This window comes from Vipera berus (assembly GCF_964194415.1).
Source record: "Vipera berus genome assembly, chromosome: 1".
In the NCBI taxonomy this organism is placed as follows: domain Eukaryota; kingdom Metazoa; phylum Chordata; class Lepidosauria; order Squamata; family Viperidae; genus Vipera; species Vipera berus.
This window is the reverse complement of record NC_138202.1, coordinates 298,199,678-298,220,359: the sequence shown is the minus strand read 5'-3', so window position 1 is coordinate 298,220,359 and position 20,682 is coordinate 298,199,678. Positions and strand designations below refer to the sequence as shown.

The 20,682-nt window shown below is 39.7% G+C and overlaps 1 protein-coding gene across 1 annotated transcript in view; it reads left to right on the top strand.

Annotated features, from left to right (window-relative positions):
* MDGA1 (MAM domain containing glycosylphosphatidylinositol anchor 1) overlaps positions 1-20,682 on the top strand; it is a 321,444-nt gene that overhangs the window by 249,638 nt on the left and 51,124 nt on the right. The window contains exons 11-12 of the mRNA XM_081315387.1: positions 10,084-10,261; positions 11,406-11,429. Of these exons, the coding sequence (XP_081171513.1) occupies positions 10,084-10,261; positions 11,406-11,429 (202 nt within the window). The remainder of the gene's footprint in view (positions 1-10,083; positions 10,262-11,405; positions 11,430-20,682) is intronic.

Sequence of the window (20,682 nt, the reverse complement as noted above, 5' to 3'; positions counted from 1 at the left end):
ATGCAACATAGGTACATTTGCCATTTTAGGTGAGCTTATGATACTGATATGTCTCATATTCAGCTGAAAATTACTACCTGTTTGATCTTCTTATTTGGAAGAATTGCTCACAGGAAACTAAAGTTGAACCCTGAAACCATTCTATGTCTTCTGTAGAATTCTGGCTCCATAGAGTATATAGTATGATAGCACTCATGTAGATTATAGTGACATGAATTGGTCTGATCCCAACCCCTCTCTTTTATATTTCTTTACCTATACATTCATTGATTCCTCATTTACACATCAATCTATACTATAAAAAGTAATTTCCATGAAAATTCAGATTTAACCATTTGGTTTATTTATCAACTCATATGCCATATTAATCAGAAAGTCACTCTTCATAGCTTATACAATAGGATTTAAAAAGCAAATTAAAAATTGACAAAAATAATAAAACAACAAAATCAACAGCTTTTTAAAATACATTTTCTTTCAAGTTAAAGATACATAGATGCACCCAGACATGGTTGGAGCCCAACATCAAGACCAAACATTTGAAAAAAAAACAGAATTTACTAGACATCCAATTTCTCACTTCCTTATTAGGCTGGGAACTTATTCAGTGCACAAAGCATTCTTGGTAGAAATACTTCACAAGAACAGAAAAGGAGCATCTGTGAGGACAAAGATTCAAGGATACTTAAATGGATAATTCCAAGCATGTGTCCTCAGAAGCTTTGAGAGACTCAAGAAGAGAATTCAGTGGGAATTACACTGCACAAAATACAGACCCAAGTGTTTGTGAATATCATGAGATGGGTACAGATTTGACATTACTCATAAAGGTTGCTGTAAAGAGACCATATGCTAAATAAATAAATGAGGCGGTTGAGAAGAAGGAAGACTTTCCACTATAATTCTAAGGAGCCAAGAGAGATAATTGAAACTCTCCCACTGAAGCCCTTCTCTGCTTCCCTTCTGGGTGATGGGTGCTCAGCGCCCTCACCTGTGTGAATCAAATCATTTGGTTACCAGCTTTCCACTTTTCCTAGAGTTTCCTTTGGGATGTCTGCAGCATGCTGCTTATGGGTATGGGAAACGATGTGGTTTCCCCACCCAGTCTTACATTCCTCAGATGAAGTGGGAGGAGGTAAAGGCAAAAAATCAAGACTGAGAACTATTCTCTACTGTTTCTCCTTCAGCTCCATCAGCAGCTAAGTGCACCCAGTGATGAATGAGCTCATTGCTGGGTCCTACTCAGGTTCCTCCGCTGAGGATTGAGAATCTCTAATAAAGCTGCTTCCATTTCCCCCAGCATTCTTGCCTGGCTGTATATTTTATTAACTGCTCCAGAGTAATATAGGACCATAGCTCTAGGATAGTGTGTTCATGAAAGAAAGTAAATTTTTTTGGGGGGGAAGGGAGAGAAATACAAAGATAATAAGAGAGCAGGGTAGGAGATAATGTCAGAAGCCTTATAGGAAGAAAAATCTCCCAGATTGAGGGATTCGATGCTGTTGTTTCTGTGTAGAAATGCCAACATCAATCATGCAGGAAAAACATTTTGCAGTACTATAATAATACATTAGCAGCGGTCTGTTGAATAAGAAGCCCCTTGTGGATTAAAAGGGTCTTGCAAAATATCCCCCTATAGTTACCCTAAACTTTTATTTAGCTTGAGGTTCCTGGTGCTTAGAAGGAATGAACTGGAAAGTTAATGCTAATTTGAGAATTCTGGAAATTAAAATCCACAATTTGTTAAAGTTGTCAAGGTTGAGAAATCTTGGTCTATTCAGTGAATAAAGTTGTCATAATATACAGTGAGGCTTCAGATATAGGAAGACCCTTGTCTTTTGGTCTTCATGTGAGCAAACAAAGAAAATCTTGCATTAAAATTCCCAGAGCAAGAACTATGACTAAAGATCTGAGAATGGTTTAAAATGGTAGAACACCACAGCTTGCTCAAAAGTTATTAGTCAGAGTTTCCAAGGTTGTAATCCAGAAGATTTCTTGGTAAGTTTGCTACTGCACAGTTCAGAAGTTTATTTATATGGAAAGTATCTTTTTCTTTATCTGCTCTTATAAGTCTGTTCTATGTTACTTTTATGTGTCTATGTGACATAGTAGTTCTTTTTTCACAGATTATAGAAAGTAGGGATACAAAGAAAAGATGTAGTTCACATCATATTTTTCACAGGACATTAGACCCATGTAAGGGTTTTTTTTTCTTTCACAATTAATTTTTAGTTATGTATTGACCCAGTCTGAATTAAGTTTCCCTGAACACATGATAGGAGCAGACTGGTTGAGACAATCTAGGCAAGATGGACTTCAGAAAAACAAGCCTACTGCAATAATTGGGGTTAACAGCTTCCCACTTATATTAGATTAGCTAACATTTTAATGAAATATATGTGATTTAATGTGATTTTAATTCTAATGGTACTGTTGCTTTTTGCATCTGCATTTGTTTTCACATATGCATATATAATCATGCAAACAATGCAAGAAAGCTGTCAAACTATGGGAAAATGCTGTAAGGGTTGGTCTTAAAATCCGATATCTAAAGGCCAGATTTAATTTAATTTAATTTAATTTTATTAGATTTATATACCGCCCTTTCCCGAAGGACTCAGGGCGGTTTACAGGGTATTTAAAATCAGCAATACAAAATACAAAAGTTAAAAAACAATTTAAAAAGATTAAATTATCCCTTAAAATAAAAACCCCAGTTAAAAATTCTCAGCCTGGGCCGGAGAGCTCAAAGAGCCAGGTCTTCAGGTCCCGGCGGAATGACCGAAGGTCGGGGGGCAGTCCTAAGCTCCACGGGCAGCTGGTTCCAGAGGGCAGGCGCACCCACAGAGAAGGCCCTCCCCCTGGGTGTTATCCACCGGCAATCTTTTACCGGCGGCACCCTGAGAAGACCCTCCCTGTGTGAGCGCACTGGACGAAGGGAACTTGATGCTTGCAGGAGGTGTTCCCTCAAATATCCCGGACCCAAGCCATTTAGGGCTTTATAGGTCATCACCAGCACCTTGAATGGCCTCTATAGGTAAATGCCTAGATATAAATGAATTTCATGACTCTATCGTATATGCAGTTCACTTTTCTATAAAACCATGAAGTACAGTTTTACAAAATCAAACTTGCAGATTACAAGATTACTGAAAAGTAAAATGCAATTCTACAAGTCTTTTATTCTACACATTTGCAAACAGAGCAAGCACAGAGGAATCATCAAAGTCATTCCAGGCCTGCAAATTAACGCTGTGTGAATTGGGCTTCACACAGTTGTCAAATATAAAGGAACAGTTGTCCCTAAAGTTAGGACAGCTGTCTCCCTATCAGAAATGCTTAGTTCAATATTGTAAAATAGCCCTTCTTCTTTGATGCTGGAATTTACCCCGGTTTTATTATAAGTAAAATGACAAATAGGAGTGCTTACAAAAGTTTTTGCTTCCGAGTGTGTTTTGCTTGGTAGGAGATCAATAGAAAAGCTGAAGTCTAGGGATGCCGTGTGAATCCCCTTTGCATTAAAATGGACCCTAGCAAGATTCCAGAAGCATAATAATTCTTCCTTGTTTGGTTTCAATCCCTGAGGAGCTTTTTTATCCTAGGTAGCAGTCATGCAATCAAGGGAGACTTCCTTAAGCTCTGTTTAAAAGAGCAAAAGCAAGTAAAGAGAAAAAACAAGAGTACAACCTGCTTGAAGATGCATACAGAAGAACATAGTCACTCAAGGAGCTTGGAGTTTGATCATCTTGAGAAATAGTACCATCTGTAAATTATACAGCTGAATGGCAAACTAGAATTGATATAAAAGATTAGCATCACTTGTGCAGCTTTTTAAGTATTAATGCAGAATGGGCAAAGGATTGTAGAATAAGACTGTTGCACAGAAACAAGAGAGCACTGATCTTTCACTTCATATATGCAAACTATGACTTCAGTTGAGATCATGCAGTTCCAAATTGCTTATTAAACTACAGGAAATGTGTACAGACTATTTGGAGATGGTACAGTGTTTATCAGAGACACAGGATGAGTGAAAAAAAGCCTTGTCTTTCATTCATCTCTTTATTTCCAGTCTGAAACCTCTTAATTTCTATTAAAAACTTAAATAAGCATACAAAATGTATATGCATCAGATCCTATATCACAGGGGTCCCCAACCCTCAGTCCGTCTGCAGAGCTGGAGGCAGGCAGCAAATCTTCAGGGGTCTGGGTAGGGATGGGAGAATGGCAGGGCAGAATCCAGCTTTCTCAGTGCAAAGGTTCTCCAGCACTGCGCTGGCAACTGGCTTGCAACATCTGAGCTCAGCGTCTTTCCTCCCCCTGCTTCTTGTGCTCTCTCTTCTTCTGCCTCCTTCCTGCTTCCTCTTCCTCCTGCTACTTTTTTCTTCTTCCTCCTCCTCTTCTTCCTCATTTTCCTCCTCTCCCTCTCCCAGCACCCCAGCTGGGCTCGTGGTCCCTTTGCGCAAGTCTCCAAGTTTGCAAGGCAAGTGCACGCCAGCCCAGCTTGCAACCTGGGGGCCCCCCAAAACCTCCTTGGAGAGGGATCCCCCCCAAGGTATGTGTTTGTGAGGGTGCTTTCTCGGGGTGCAAATAGGGGCAAGGAGAAGCCACCTTTCACTTTAAGCACTGGGTGTTCAAGGGAATCTCTCTCTCTCTCATTTGTACCTTTTCTAAGACCACTGAATTTTTTGCTTTTGTTTGGATGGTGCTCCAGGTGCCTCATGTTTTGGTAATTTCCTCCCTGTTTTTTTTGTGGTTTAATTTGGTGTGTGTGTGTGTGTTCGCGCTCCTTTCTTCGTGCAGCTCTCAAGTTTGCAAGCCAAGCACGCTCCTACCCAGTTTGAAAGGGGGGAGGGGGAGAAGCTACATTTCTCCTTAGGCACTGTGTCTCCAAGGGAATCCCTCTCTTATCTGTACCTTTTCCAAGGCTGCTGGGCTTGTGCAATGCCCTCCCCCCCCCCCCTTTCAGTGCTTTTCTCAGCACTTCTCAACGTGCTGGGTCTTTGGTTTGTTTTGCTGGAAGGCTGAGTTTAGGATTGCCTCTTTTCCTTCCCACTTTCTTAGAAGCAGAAAGTCACTGATACAGTGTAAAAATAATAGAAATAAAGTGCAGTATTTGTTTATTTTTTTAAAAAAAATTAAAATAAATATAATGAATCATCCTGAAACCTCCCCCACCCCCACCCCCCAGTCCATGGGAAAATTGTCCTCCATGAAACCGGTCCCTGGTGCCAAAAAGGTTGGGAACCTCTGCTATATTGGAAGGATCTTGACCATGTGGTGTCTAAAAGTGTCCATTTGAAATAACTATAACATGTAGGGGTAGCTATGTTCATCTTTTGTAGCCCCCCCAAAAAATAATTTAAACACCATACAACTTGAGTGTACATCTGAATCTCTGAATTAGTGGATTGTGGACAATAGGTTGACCTGCAAGGCAGTCTCTAGGTTAAGGACCCTAGACCAGGGGTAGGCAACCTTGGCTCTTTTATGGCTCATGGACTTCATCTCCCAGAATTCTGGCTCAGGAATTCTGGAAGTTGAAGTCCATGAGTCATAAAAGAGCCGAAGTTGCCTACCCCTGCCCTAGACTAAGTAGACCAGTTTAGGCATGCCTGTGATATAATTAGGAAAGGGATTGCTGCATATGACACATGTACAACTAAGGCTAATAACTTTCTCTATGTAGTACTACTAAAAAGAATTACATGAAACCTTGACTCAGCAAAGCATTGATAGCCATATACAAGTCAGTATCTAAATGCTGATCAGATTTTGGCTTTTCAGCAAGTCACTAAAAGAATCTATGAATGCAAGGAAAATGATTGCATATTTGTCTATATAGAGAAAACGTGGGATAACATGAATAGGCCTGAATTAGGACATGTTTTTTGCATAATTATAGAGAGATAATTGCTAAATAATATAAATCATGAATGTTTAGTGAATGATTCAAGACTGGGCAGGAAATAAGACAAGGGTGTTTCATATCCCTTTGGTTGTTTAATATATTTATGAATAAATATTGTGATTGGGGTCTTGATTAGGAGTGTAAGTGCATTATATACAGGCAATGACATGTTGCTGGATAAAATCTGAATGTTTTGCTGTGAATATTAGAAATACTGCTTGATGAATTTAGAAGTATGAATCTGAAAATTAACATATCAAAGACCAGGATGGTTGTTTGACAGTGAAAATGAAATAGAATAATGGGTGGGTGGGTAGATTGGTACCAGAGGACAATTTGTTTTTAGGTTGGTCAAATAGTGCCTCGACTTCATTTTACTTTCCGCAAAGATGGAGAGCCAAGAAGAGACATCTGGACTAGGCAGGAAATGGCTCATCTCATTAGTCAGGCAGATATAAGGACAGATATACATGCATTTATGAGCAAAGTAAAGGGAACTCTTCCTCACCATTGTGTGGTTCTGATTTTTTCTTATCCTTTGTCTGCACCACAGTTTAATAAGTAAAAATGAATAAATGGAAGCATGCCCATTTACTATCTTCCTAAATATTGAGGACAGAAACTTGATTGGCAAACTGTGCTAAGAGATCATGTGATTTTAGAATTGAATGGGCAAACCTGTCCCCCTGTCATGGTCCGATCATCACCTCCTACGGCTGGTCTTCCAATACGCTACCCCTCGCCGCTGGGCTGCGGAGCCGACCAGGTGGTTCCGCCCCAGGCGCCTAATGGATCCAGAATGATTCCAGACAGCGCTTGGGTCTATACCTATCTCCCTCACCCACAGCCCGGCTGATGACTTGGTGGAGGCTTGGGAGAGGGCTGCCACCGAGGCACTTGACCGGGTTGTACCCTTGCGACCCCTGATCCGGCGCAGATCCCGATGGGCTCCATGGATTTCTATGGAGCTACGGGAGATGAAACGTCAGAGACGGAGTCTGGAGAGCTGTTGGAGATCCAGCCGGTCTGAATCTGACCGATTGCGAATAAGATATTTCACTAGGTCTTATCTCGTGGCGATGAGGACGGCGAAGTCTAATTACTTTGCCGCCCTCATCGCGTCCGCAGATAATCGCCTGGCCACCCTGTTTAGGGTAACTCGTTCCCTCCTTTCTCAGGAGGTGAGGGAGGAGCCCTTGCAGGGGCGGGCCGAGGAGTTTAGCCAGCATCTGGCAGACAAAATCATTCAGATTCGGAACGGTTTGGACTCTGACTGGGCAGAGTCTGACAGGGAGGAATCGAGCGGTCTTGAGAGTATTATCTGGACTGAGTTTGATCATGTGACTCCCAAGGAGGTGGACAGGATTATGGGGAGGCTGAGCTCTACCACCTGTTTATTGGACCCGTGCCCTTCCTGGCTGGTTTATTCAGCTCAGGAGGAGACACGAGGCTGGTTCCAGGCAGTGATATCTGCTTCTTTGAGCGAGGGTGTCTTTCCCACCGCCTTGAAGGAAGCGGTGGTGAGACCCCTTCTCAAGAAGCCTGCCCTGGATCCAGCTATTTTGAATAACTATCATCCAGTCTCCAATCTTCGCTTTTTAGCGAAGGTTGTTGAGAGTGTGGTAGCGCATCAGCTTCCTCTGTTCCTGGATGAAACTGATTATCTTGACCTGTACCAATCGGGTTTCAGGCCTGGGTACAGCACAGAGACGGCATTGGTCGCACTGATGAATGATCTCTGGCGGGCTCGGGACAGGGGTTGTTCCTCTGTCCTAGTCCTATTAGATCTCTCAGCGGCTTTTGATACGATCGACCATGGTATCCTGCTGCGACGTCTCAGGGGGTTGGGAGTGGGGGGCACTGTTTTGCAGTGATTCTCCTCCTACCTCTTGGGCCGTTCGCAGTCGGTGTTGACGGGAGGGCAGAGGTCCGCCCCGAGGTCTCTTGTTTGTGGAGTTCCTCAGGGGTCGGTCCTCTCTCCCCTCCTGTTCAATATCCATATGAAGCCGCTAGGTGAGATCATTCGTGGTTTTGGGGTGGGGTATCATCAGTACGCCGATGATACCCAACTTTTTCTTTCCACCCCAAACCAACTCAGTGATGCCCTCGACGTGATGTCCCATTGCCTGGAGGCAGTTCGGGTTTGGATGGGGAGAAACAGGCTCAGACTCAACCCTGCCAAGACTGAGTGGCTGTGTGTACAGGCATCTCGAGTGAACCATTCTATTCCATCTTTAATGATGGGGGGTGAGGTGTTACCCCCCCTTGATAGGGCTCGCAACTTGGGTGTCCTCCTGGATTTGCGGCTCAGCCTTGAAGATCATATAGGAGCCGTGACCAGGGGGGGCTTTTGCCCAGGTTCGCCTGGTGCGCCAGTTGCGGCCCTATCTGGACCGAGATGCCTTGCGCACAATCACTCATGCGCTCGTGACCTCCCGGTTAGACTACTGCAATGCTCTCTACATGGGGCTGCCCTTGAGGACCACTCGGAGGCTTCAACTGGTGCAGAATGCAGCCGCATGAGTTGTGATGGGGGCTTCCCAATACTCCCATATAACACCTCTGCTCCGCGAGCTGCATTGGCTTCCAGTTGCCCTCCGGGTGAGATTCAAGGTGCTGGTGATGACTTATAAAGTCCTAAATGGCTTGGGTCCGGGATATCTCAGGGAACACCTGCTGCCGGCATCAAGTTCCCTTCGTTCTATGCGCTCCCACAGGGAGGGCCTTCTCAAGGTGCCACCGGCAAAGGATTGCCGGCGGGCAACACCCAGGGGGAGGGCCTTCTCTGTGGGTGCACCTACCCTCTGGAACCAGTTACCCATAGAGCTTAGGACTGCCCCTGATTTTTGTTCGTTCTGCCGGGACCTGAAGACCTGGCTCTTTGAGCTTTCCGGCCAGGACTGAGGATTTTTTAATTTTTTAACTTATTGTAATTGGGTTTTTAATCAGAGTTATAGGGGTTTTAGATTTTAATTAAGGAAAATTTAATCTATTTTAATTGGCATTAATTTTTGTATTGTAATGTTGTTTTAATTGCCTTGTGAACTGCCCTGGGTCCTACGGGAGAAGGGCGGTATATAAGTTTAATAAATATAAATATATAAATATAAACTCAGCCATTGTATTTGTAAATCCTAGCTTAGCACCATGTGTGAATCAGGGCACCATGGGTTCTAGAACAAAACACAACTAAAGGAAAGCATGGAGTAGAGTTGTAGGTGAACTAAGCCAGTGTGGCAACTTCAGTTCAGTCCAAATCTCTCAAGAGAAATTCAATTAAAATGAGGAGAGAATTGAGGGAAGGAAGGATCAGATCACAGACTTTTGTCCCAAAGCTGATGAGTCCTTATAAATATACATTTAAGTACACAAGAAAATCTGGGATTGTCCATGTTGCCTTAATATGAGGAACTCTAGTGACACAGTGGTTAGAATGCAGTATTGCAAGCTAACTCTGCCCAGAGCCACAGGTTCAATCCTGACTGGCTCAAGGTTGACTCAGCCTTCCATCCTTCCGAGGGTGACAAAAGGAGGACCCAGATTATTGGGGGCAACATGCTGACATTATAAACCATGCAGGGAGTGCTATAAAGCATTATGTGGCAATATATAAGTCTAAATGCTATTGCTATTAATATGGACTTTCTTAAAACACTACAATTTTGAAAAATGTATATTTATAAATGCAAAGTGTGCCTGTGGCAAAAAGCATTAATACTGTGCAAATCACGATTGAGTCCAGCTTTTGTTTGCATAGAACACAGTGGGAAATAGAACATCTGCTCCATAATTTTATGAAAGTACCTACTATACTAGTTACAAACTTCTCATAATCTATTCAGTAGAAACTAAAGCCCAAATCCATTAGTAGGTTGAGTTTTTATCATTATAGAAGTTAAAAACAATTGCTACTTTTTAAATTTATGAACTTCTGAGATTCTGAGGACTCAAGATCCTTTTCCATATTTTAGAATTTAGCACTAAGTCAAGCATATGCAGGAATGTGCCGAATACCAGCAGCTTTTACTCTGAATAACAACTCTTAATTGACAAAGAGAAGAGAAGAAATACTTGGAATACAAAAATTCAAATACAAAATTCCTTCAATGTTCAGTTTCCATAACTATCTACTCTTATTTAATTCAATCCCGCCTTATATCTCTGAATCACAGCTGAATCACAGGGACTTGCCCCCTAAATCCATTTCTGTGAGGAAGATGGAAAAGGGCATGTTACAGGAATACCTCCTGACTGACTTGAAGGTGCCTCAAAGCTATGAACTTCGTTTGACACCCATAACCCGGTTTGGGATGGGGGACATGGCTACCCGTATCATCCACTATATAGAACGTGAGTGTCTCTTTCTCTCCATTATTTGACTGTTTTTGAATCCTCAAAGGCGGGTATTAACTGAAGGAAGTGTATTTCTTTTGACAAAATCTTAATAGACCTGCATTATTCAGAGAAACGTTTTCCCACTGATTTTTCCCATATATATTGATCAACAAATCTCAAAATTTCCTGGCAGGGAATTGTGTTATATCTCAACACCTCCAGAGATCAAGGTGATTTTTTATATATATCATATACAGTATGTGCTACCCAGACTATCTTCCATATAAACTGGTCTCAGTGTTCAACTACCATCACCAAAGCAGTTAATGTGAAATATGTCATCAATTTGCTTCCAACTATTAGGTTACAAGGTCATTTGTATCCATGAATCATTTTAGGGGGAAATGAATAAACAGTATATAGTTCGATGATCAAATAGCATCTTAGGTAAGTGTATCCAATTTAGAAAGAAATGATCAAATCTTTATTATGATTATAGACCATTGAAAGGTACAAGATCTGGAGGAATTTGTGAGCCTTGATTTTAGCATCGAATGAATATCAAACCTTTTTCTATCACACATTTTACTGGTTTATTAGTATAGAATATAAAGTTGGACATGGTTTTATGCAAGCATACTATATAACAATTTAATGGGAAAACAAGGGGCATCAAATTCTTTTGATATGGAGCTTTCTCCTACAGGATTTAATCCTCTCCCAAACTTCTTTTCATATAAAATTTAGTCTAATGATATGATACAAGGTACAACCATTCCCAAATATTGGCATCCATTCTTTCAAGTTTTCTTAATTCCCACCAAGTTCCATGAAAAAATGGAATTCTTTATGTTTTCAATCCTGTGTAAACCACCCAGAGCTGCTTGATGAGTGGATAGATGGATGAAAAATAAATAAATATAATACATTTCTTATTTCTCAAAAAGAACACAATTTCTTGTGGCCAGTCTCTGTTGGGGCAATTTTCAAGATTTAAATTATAAATTATCTGCATTCAATCTCAGCTTTGAATCTGCCCAGGAACAAAAGGATAACGGTATTTAATCAGATCAAATCCAGGTACTTGTTTTTTTCTCTTGCATCTTTAACTGTTAATATAAAAGTATTTTTATAAATCTATTTCTGTTTCCTTTCTCAGCAATCAGCTACCCTAACCCAGTAGGTAAGTGATTATTCCCCCGTGCTTTCTTTATCTTTTTATATATCCTGCTTCTTAGAATTGAAGTGGAATCTTGATAGTGAAAAACATTCTTTGAAACTAAAATTTATTGAAAGTCCTTGCTTACCACATGTAATAAAATTAATTTAAAACACCTAGAATAATTATACCCAGCTATTTGTTTTCTGGATCAATGCCACTTTTGTATGCTTTACATTTCCAAGGAATTTTATTCAAGTAGGAATTCTTTTAAATGTATCTAATAAATGAAGTGTTTACCAGCAAAGAATCAGCTAAGCCAAAGAATACAGCCAGACATAAAGGAAGATGCTGTATGCATACAACATAACGTATGATGTAGTGCCTAAGCTTAGAGGTAGGATTAGTATTTTTAAACAAAAAGTAACAGGAAAGTAGGGAAGACCCAGAAAAGACAATTTGATCTATTTGTGTCAGGTGCAAATAACTAGATTCACACATGTAGAGTATAAAATAGCTACTTTATTACTCAAGCATATTTCACAGCAATCTTCACAGACTGGCAGTTTGCCACCAGAAAGACTAAGGAAGGTTCAACAGTATTCAAGGAGAGTCAGACCTTGCCTTCTTGTGTCTACATAACGATTCCAGACTGATCCCCCGCTTGATCCCTCCTCCTGAATGTGACAGTCTCTCTCCAACAACTTGATCATAAGAAACTGGCAGATGACCATTAGATGGCAGTAAAGAGTCGGTTTTCTTACTGCCATCTAATGGTTGTTGAGACTGTTACAGGCCAGATTATGGCAGCTTTAATTTTTCTCAGGTTACACTCTTCATCCATCAGGCCCCATTGTTGTCTAATGATATCAGCAACAGATCTCTAGAATTCCATCACCTGCTGCGGAATCCTTTTAACTAGAGATTTACAAACAAATCATTTATTTGTACCAACTCTGTTTGTTGTGTCCGTGAATATGAATGTAGTTGATCTAAGAAGAGGATGGCATGCAGAATTATCTGAACTTGATCCAGGGCTCTGACCCACACAGACCATACAGTATCTATGAGGGCTTCAGCCTTTAGTATATTTATCCGGAGATAAATGTACATCTACTTAAAGACCAATAGGAACAGAAGAGTCGCAATATTCTAGTTAGGCTTAGCTTCTTCCATGAGTCAGGTTCTTGTTTCAGATATATGGTTCACTTGCAAAAAAAAATTAAAATAAAATCCAAAATTGAATCACAGGAATAATAGAAGGTTGATGTTGATGGTATTGTTGTTACTGTTGTATATATGTAGTTATTTATAGATCTAATTATCATCCAGGAAAGGCTACATTTTCTCTGGTACTTAATGCTAGAATCTCACTCTATTCATAATGTATGTATTGATTTGCCTTGAACTATACGCTCTCATTATCTTCAACATGCCATGTCCCCAGAGTTTTGAATGGACAGGGTGATTCTAAAGGAAAATGATTATTTAGGACAGTTCAGGAAACTCTGTGGTGTTTGGCTGTAGAAATGTGCTTTCCAAATAAAGTTAACTCTTTATTATTTAGACAAGTAGAAACTAGGCTAGAAAAATAATGGGGAATATGGAATAGAACAGGGTGTCAAACTCGCAACGTCATGTGATGTGTCATGACGTATCATGACTTTTTTGCCATTGTAAGCAACGAGATGGATGTGGTTTCGCTATGATCCATCCAGCCTGCAGGCCGGCAGTTTGACACCCCTGGAATAGAATGTTGACTTTGAATAATATTTTATATATAAAAATTATTTTTTGTATGAATAATTTCAAAAAGTACATACTTCTGTTTTGCTGAGGATTCTTTAGTCCTTTAAAAGTTATAAAATACTTTTTAATATCAAAATTGATATCTATGTATCCATCCATCTATCATCTTTATCCACACACCCAACTATTCTTGGCCATCCAAGAAAATAAGCCTCTTAAATAAGCAAAAGAAGGTAATTCATTTCAAGATAGTTTAGCTCCATTCCTGGAGGTTTGTAAAAAGTGATTAGACAACCATTTATTTGAAATTTTATAGGGTTTCTTGCTTGAGCAGGAGGTTACACTAGAAACCTCCAAGGTCCCTTCCAACTGTGTTATTCTGTTAAGATTTGAATTCAGGGTCTTGGATTCTGCTACTATAGAGTGGCCTGCATCAAACTGAAAACCTTTTCCTTTCAGTGTGCTTCAGTTTCTCAGATTCCACAGTGTAAATGCTGCTGCATTTTTCATTATTATGGTTGACCCTTCCATTGAATCCCTTGTGGGAAATAATTAAAAAATTAACATAATGTGTCCCTGGATTCTGTAAGACATAATACAGAGAAATGATTGCATCTTGGAAGATTCTTTCCATCTGTTCATTTCCACCATATCTTTGTAAAAACCACCTTCATTAAAAACATATACTGAATCCATTTTGGCAACCATTTTCTCAGCATGTGCCTTTATCTTGTTCTTTTAAACCTTTTTTCCTCTTAATTTATTTGGCAAAAGCCCATCCATTCAAACTTTTCAATCTCTCTAAGCTTATAAAGCTGTCAGGATTTTTTTGTTTGGTTGGTTGGTTTTTGTTGCCACCCCCCGAAGTGAAGTAAGTATTTCTCCTAAAGGACCATTTGTTACCTTTGTATTCTGAGATGATCCTGATGGATACTAAAGGTTTTTGGAGGACTTGCTATTACTGATTATAAAGCTATTCCTTCTAGTTTAGTATCCGGCAACAAAATGACGAAATATTAGATGATCTCATCAAGCAAATACTGTAATCAGACATCAAGTTCCGAATACATTATGTCCTCACTGTGAGTGTGTTGTTATTTTGGCATCATCGTAGTTTGCTACAGATACTGCTGTTCTTAAGGGCCCCCAAGATATATTCGCCCATTAAATGGAGTGCTAATAATAATACTGTTAAGAGATGATAACAGCGATAAAGATGGAAATAAGCAGTATTTAAAATTTGGTGACTTTTGGTTCATTTTCATTTTTGGGTGTTGACAGTGCTTAAAATAACATCTCAAGAAGAAGGCAGATTTTCCACCTCCATCCCATCCCAAGGTACAATAAATATGTAAACTGTCCAGCAATTTATGCCGTGCAGTCAAACAACATAACTCTTCTTATCATTCTGATTTGTCAGAAAGCAGATTCATATCTATCACCCCAAACTGCTACCACAGATTTGAAGACCAGCCTCAGGAGATTGCAGATCTGAAGGAATAAACTGGAGGGGGAGGGGTGGATAAGAGATAGGAATCCCTTTGCTCATTCCGTAGCTCAAGAATTCCCCACATGAACCTCTAGCTGTTTCCCTTTTCAGTGCATGGGGATTGCTTCCACAGATATTAGGACCTGGAGAAAGTAAAGAAGCTGGTTTTGACAAAGGTAGGCAATATACATTACCAGAACAATGAGAGGAAAAATATGTCTTAAGTCCAGAACAAGCAGAAGGAATGTGAAAATGACAGGTACCTGCCTAGTGAATATGAATATAAGAGGGGAAAGAGGTAAAGTACAATCAGAGTTGCAAGATTATTTTACTATAGCTAATCTTAATAAAAGTTTTGCCGTTCCTCTGGAGTTGATTATTGGTCAGGTCTACATAATGGGAATCCAGGTCCTGTCCCTTTGGAGATATAGTATCTAAGAAATATCCATTGACAATTGCTTGAAAGAAGAAAATATTTATGTGAAAGGAACCATCTTTTCATTTATTACTAGTCTCCCTGGCATTGTGAAGAGATCTGTTCCTACTATGTTTGTTTGAGGTATCCTAGGTAACATCATCAGTGTTAGACTAGCACTGATGATGTTAGACTAGCACTGATGATGTTACCTAGTTTGGGTAATGAAACTTTTGGAAGAAAACAACCAAGCTCAGAGAGCACAAAGGACCCCTCATTTCAACCCTGAGCTGCAAATATTCTCCTTTATTAATACCACATTTGTTTAAAACAGTATATATAAGGTCCATGATGAATAGAAAGTAATTTTGCAGTCAAGCCCAAATGGTTGGTCTAAATCCAATTCTTGATGCTCTCAGCTGGACAGAAATTTTTTTGGAAATTTTCTCAATTTACTCCTGTACTAAATTATCCAACTGATGTTTGTAAGAAGTTGTAGGAGAGACACTGAGCAGTTGGTTTATAAGGATGGAAGGACCATCACACATGGCTCTCCAATAAACCTCCGATGGGATTTTCCATGGATCATAGTGAAAGGCAAAGATTAATTTGCCTATGGTAAGATTAATTCCTATAGTAGCCTGATATTAGGGACACATAATGCTGATTAATCTATAGATTAGGTCCACAGGAGTGTCAAACTTGCAACGTCACGTGATGTGTCGTGACGTATCATGACTTTCTATCCATTGTCGGCAATGGGGGGGCACAGTTTTGGCATGATACATCTGGCCCGCGGGCCAGCAGTTTGACATCCCTGGATTAGGAAAGAATTTAATTATTTCACCATCTGCTTTGTCTTTGTTAGTAAGATTTCTCTGCATTATTAAGGCTTGCATGTCATACAGTGCTACACAAGGAATTTTATATCATCTGACCACATAACTTATGAAAGCTAGTTAATGGAGTGTTATTTTCCAGACATTTGTGTTGATACAGGAATTATATCAGAACTAAATTTAATTTTGAATGTTTGCTTCCATTCTTGATTTGACTGGCTCCTTACTAGTTTTTGATCATAAAAGTTCTGAGAATCTTTCCTTCCTGCCTTCTTTTTTTTTAAAGAGAGAATCCCAGAATTAATATTTATTACACCCTCTTTCCATTGCCCCCTTAAATTTTTAATTAGCTCTACTTGTGAGTTTTTAGATATTGTGTAGCAGCCTAGAAGTCCTAAGAAAATGGTGAAAGGAATGCTTTGACTGAGCTGGCTGCATTATGGTCTTAAATATAAATAATTGTAGAAAATGACAAAAAAATGCTGTTGCATATCTGGTGGACCCACATAGGAAAAAAAATCAGATTGTAGAGAGATTTGTGGTTTGAACCTTTTACATTCTTTTATATGCTATGTTTTTTAATCTTCTTCATTGATGAGCTTGCAGATGAACTAATTCCAGACCACTTGCTATAAAGCACAGATTCTGCAAAAGCGGACTCCAGCCTTAAGATGGAAACCAGCTTGAAGTAAAGGGAAAGTGTACAAATAATCAGTTAAAGACACAGGTATATTGAAAAGTGTCTGTGCTTACCTAAATAGCCAACAGATAATAGAAGTTGTCAGCTTTGGCATTGATAAATAAATTATTTAGCATATCTGTTGTGGGTATGAATGGGAGCTTCCATGTCTTCTCCTCCCTTATAATAAAAAAGCAAAAATTAAATTGCAGTAATTGTTGGGTTTCAAAAAAGATAGAAAGGGCCACCAGTGGGGTGTCCTCTATTTCTGGCCTCACAGAGAGGACGATTTGTCCTGTTCATTGGCAGCCTAATGCTTGCATGGTGGGAGTGAATGCTGATAGGCAGAATCTAAGACTTTCTGTTGATAACACAGTTTATTACTTAACAAGTATGCCCAAATTTGGTTTCATTTGACTGAAGTGTCTTTACCTTTACTTCTTGCAAAGTCATTTTTTTATATTAGTTTTGTTTAGCATTGGCAATAAATTGAGTTTAGAATTGAAATCAGTGAAATTAAAGTGGAAGATGCAAATTAAAGTCTTCTAGTTGAACAAAGCTTCTGGTGAATTTTTTCTTGAGAGAAGTATTGAAGCCATTTGTCTACTGTCTAGCCTACAACCCTGTGGAAACCTTATGGAAATATTAACTAGACTTTACCCTACTTAGCTTTCTAGTGACACATATGGACACAAAACAAGTAGTGACAAATTCTGCTTTGCTGAAAGCAATGGGAATGAGGAAGAGTGCTTTTATCTGACAATGCTCACAAAAATCAACCTATAATGGCATGGTTACTTGTAGGAACTGCAATTATAGTTTATCCTCTTAGAAATTCAAAATTAATGCAATCATCTATAGCTGAGGTTATGCGGTGGGATTGGGTGAAATGACCAAGCCTCCCTCACAACCTTTAAAGCCATTCTGTCCTTAATCCATATAGCTGCAATTGGAGTTCAATCATCTTCATGCCAATAATGTATTGGAAGATCTGTTAAAAAGCTCACTTCTGTCCCAGCTTCTCAGGACCTGAAACAGATTGTTTTTGTGATTTCCTAGTCTCACATCTCCTGTGTGCATGTTCCGCTTCTTCTTCAGTTACAGAAGCTAGGCAGTCCCTAGCATTCAGCATTTAAAAACTGTGGCTAATTTGGATTAGGATGCTAATTAGAACTGAATGGACCGCGTAGAGAGCACTTAGTCAGGGTTAATTAGTGGTTAAGTGGCCAGCCAAGCTCCCTTTGGCTGCTGTGTTTACTTCACTGGCAGGAGTTTCACCAGCCAGCTAGCTGAGTTTTCATGAGGTCTTCCAGGGCAAGTGCTCAGCAGACTTTCACCAGTGGTTGCCCTTCAGTTCTAACCAATAAATTACTTTAAACTGATCCTTCAGATCCAGCCCAGAGTCCAGCTGAATGAGCATGCACTGCATGCCCATTTTATTGAGTTTAAAACTAAGCCCTGTTCTATCTTGAGAGAAATGGAAGTGGAATAAAATGAAGGAGGCCAAAAGCAGGCCAAAGAAAGAGAAAAGGTGTACACATCTGCTCAACATTCCAAAAAGATCTTGACACTCATAGACACACAATCTAATGCAGGAAAATGTGATATGCAATAGAAGCTTGAGACCGGGGGGGGGGGGATACTAACCTCACTTTCAGTCTTGACACCAGTTTTTTTAGCACTTCACATTTGTTTGTTTTGCTTTGTACATTTCTTCTTTAAAGTTCTCATCCTTTTATTCAGGGCTGGTCTGTTATTGGGTTATCTTTCTTTATGCGTTCCATATAAAATCAATTTCCATCTCTTTCCACTGCCTTATTTTTGAGTATCAAGTTAGATTTTTCATCCAGTCCTGGATTGATGGGGTATGGAGAATGTAAAGACATTTGCCAACCATTATTTCCCCTTTCAGATTATGACACCTTAGGCCATTGGGTTTATTTCTTCAAGTAGTTTTGTGCCAACTTCCTGAGAAATATGGAGGTATTATCTGAGAATTCAGAAAAATAACATCTATATTAAAGCTTTTTTTTAAGGAAAATGCTGAAACAATACTTTTAAAAGACACACTTTCTGGAGTCAGTGGAACCAATCACAGCACCAAAAGTGCATTTTTGAGGTCATCAGAGAAAGCTATTTCTGGTTTAGCAGAAAAGTAAGTCTGTAAAAAGGTATTCCCTTTCTCCTGCAGATTTTAATAATGTGGCAAGTTCAGAACAGAACAGAATGACAGGTTCATACAAATAGGAAGCCCTTTAGACAGATAAAATCTTGGATACAATTGGCTAGCAACATAGGGTTTTAAAATTAGATTGGCATTATTACATTTGTCACATTTCTAACATTTAAAATTCTGGATTGCCTTCAAGAATAACTGTCCATAAAATGTGTTGCAATAGCATAGATGTGACATAAAAGGAGCATAGGTAATCACTGAGAAATTATACTGACTGTAGCTAGTAGACCACAACCTACTCCTTGGTAAGCTATAAAAAGGTGGAATAGACAACATCATCGCCAGATGGATCTGTAGCTGGCTGTCAAACTGAACTCAACAAGTAGTTCTCAATGGGACTACATCCACACAGAGAGAAGTAAGCAGTGGGGTACCACAAGGTTCCGTCCTAGGCCCAGTACTCTTCAATATCTTCATCAATGACTTAGATGAGGAAATTGAAGGGGAACTCAGTAAATTTGCAGATGACACTGGCAGGAGTACCCAACACCCCAGAAGACCAACTAAGGATCCAAAAAGATCTTGACAAACTTGAACAATAGGCCCTATCCAACAAAATGAGTTTCAATGTGGAGAAAAGCAAAGTTTTACATTGAGGCAGGAAAAATCAAAGGTACAAGTACAGATTGGGCAAGACCTGACTTAAAAACAGTAACTGAGAGAGGTACCATGTAGTCCTAGTGGACAATCACTTAACTATGAGCCAGCAATATGCAGCAGCTGCCCAAAAAGCTAATACAATCCTGGGTTGTATAAACAGAGGCATAGAATCAAGATCATGCGAGGTATTAGTACCGCTTTATAAAACTCTAGGAATACTGCAGCCAATTTTCGTCACCATATCACAAAAAAGATGTTGAGAGTTTGGAAAAAATTCAGAGCAGAACAACTAAGATAATCCAAGGCCTGGAGACTAAAATGTATGAAGAACAGCTGCCGGACTTGGGTTTGGCTAGTCTAAAGAAAAGAAGAAATAAGGGAGACATGATAGCAGCATTCCAGTATTTGATGGGCTGCCATAAAGAAGAGGGGGTCACATTATTCACCAAAGCAGGGGTCCCCAATCCCCAGTCCATGGACTGGTACCAAGCCACAGCATGCCAGCAACCAGTCTGCACAAACAAGCAAAGCCCCATCTGTGGGATTCAGGCAGCACACAAACGCACACTCTGGTCCATGGAAAAACTTTTTTCCATGGAACCGGTCCTGGTGTCCAAAAGGTTGGGGACCTCTGCACCAAAACACCAGAGGGCAGGACAAGAAAAAATGGTTGGAAACTGATCAAAGAGAGAAACAACCTGGAATTAAGGAGAAACCTCCTGACAGTGAGGACAATTAACCAGTGGAATAGCTTGCCCCCAGAAATCATGGATGGTCCATCACTGGAGGTTTTTAAGAAGAGACTGGACAGTCACTTGTCTGAGATGGTATAGGTTCTCCTGCTTGAGCAGGGGGCTGGACTAGAAGACCTCCAAGGTTCCTTCCAGATTCTATTCTATTCTATTCTATTCTATTCTATTCTATTCTATTCTATTCTATTCTATTCTATTCTATTCTATTCTATTCTATTCTATTCTATCCTATCCTATCCTATCCTATCCTATCCTATCCTATCCTATCCTATCCTATCCTATCCTATTCTATTCTAGTATGCTAAGTGTGGTTATGCAAATGCCTGTAAATCATCATCCCAACCAAGTTCAGAAATTGTCAGTAAAATAATATGATTAATTTACAAATTGATAGTCTATAAAATAGCTAAACAGGGAACTTAAAATAATAGATTGGGACTACAGCAAAAGATATAAAGACAAACTTCATTTGCTCCTTCCAGCTATACTTCATATCCTGACTTTCTCCTTCATATCAG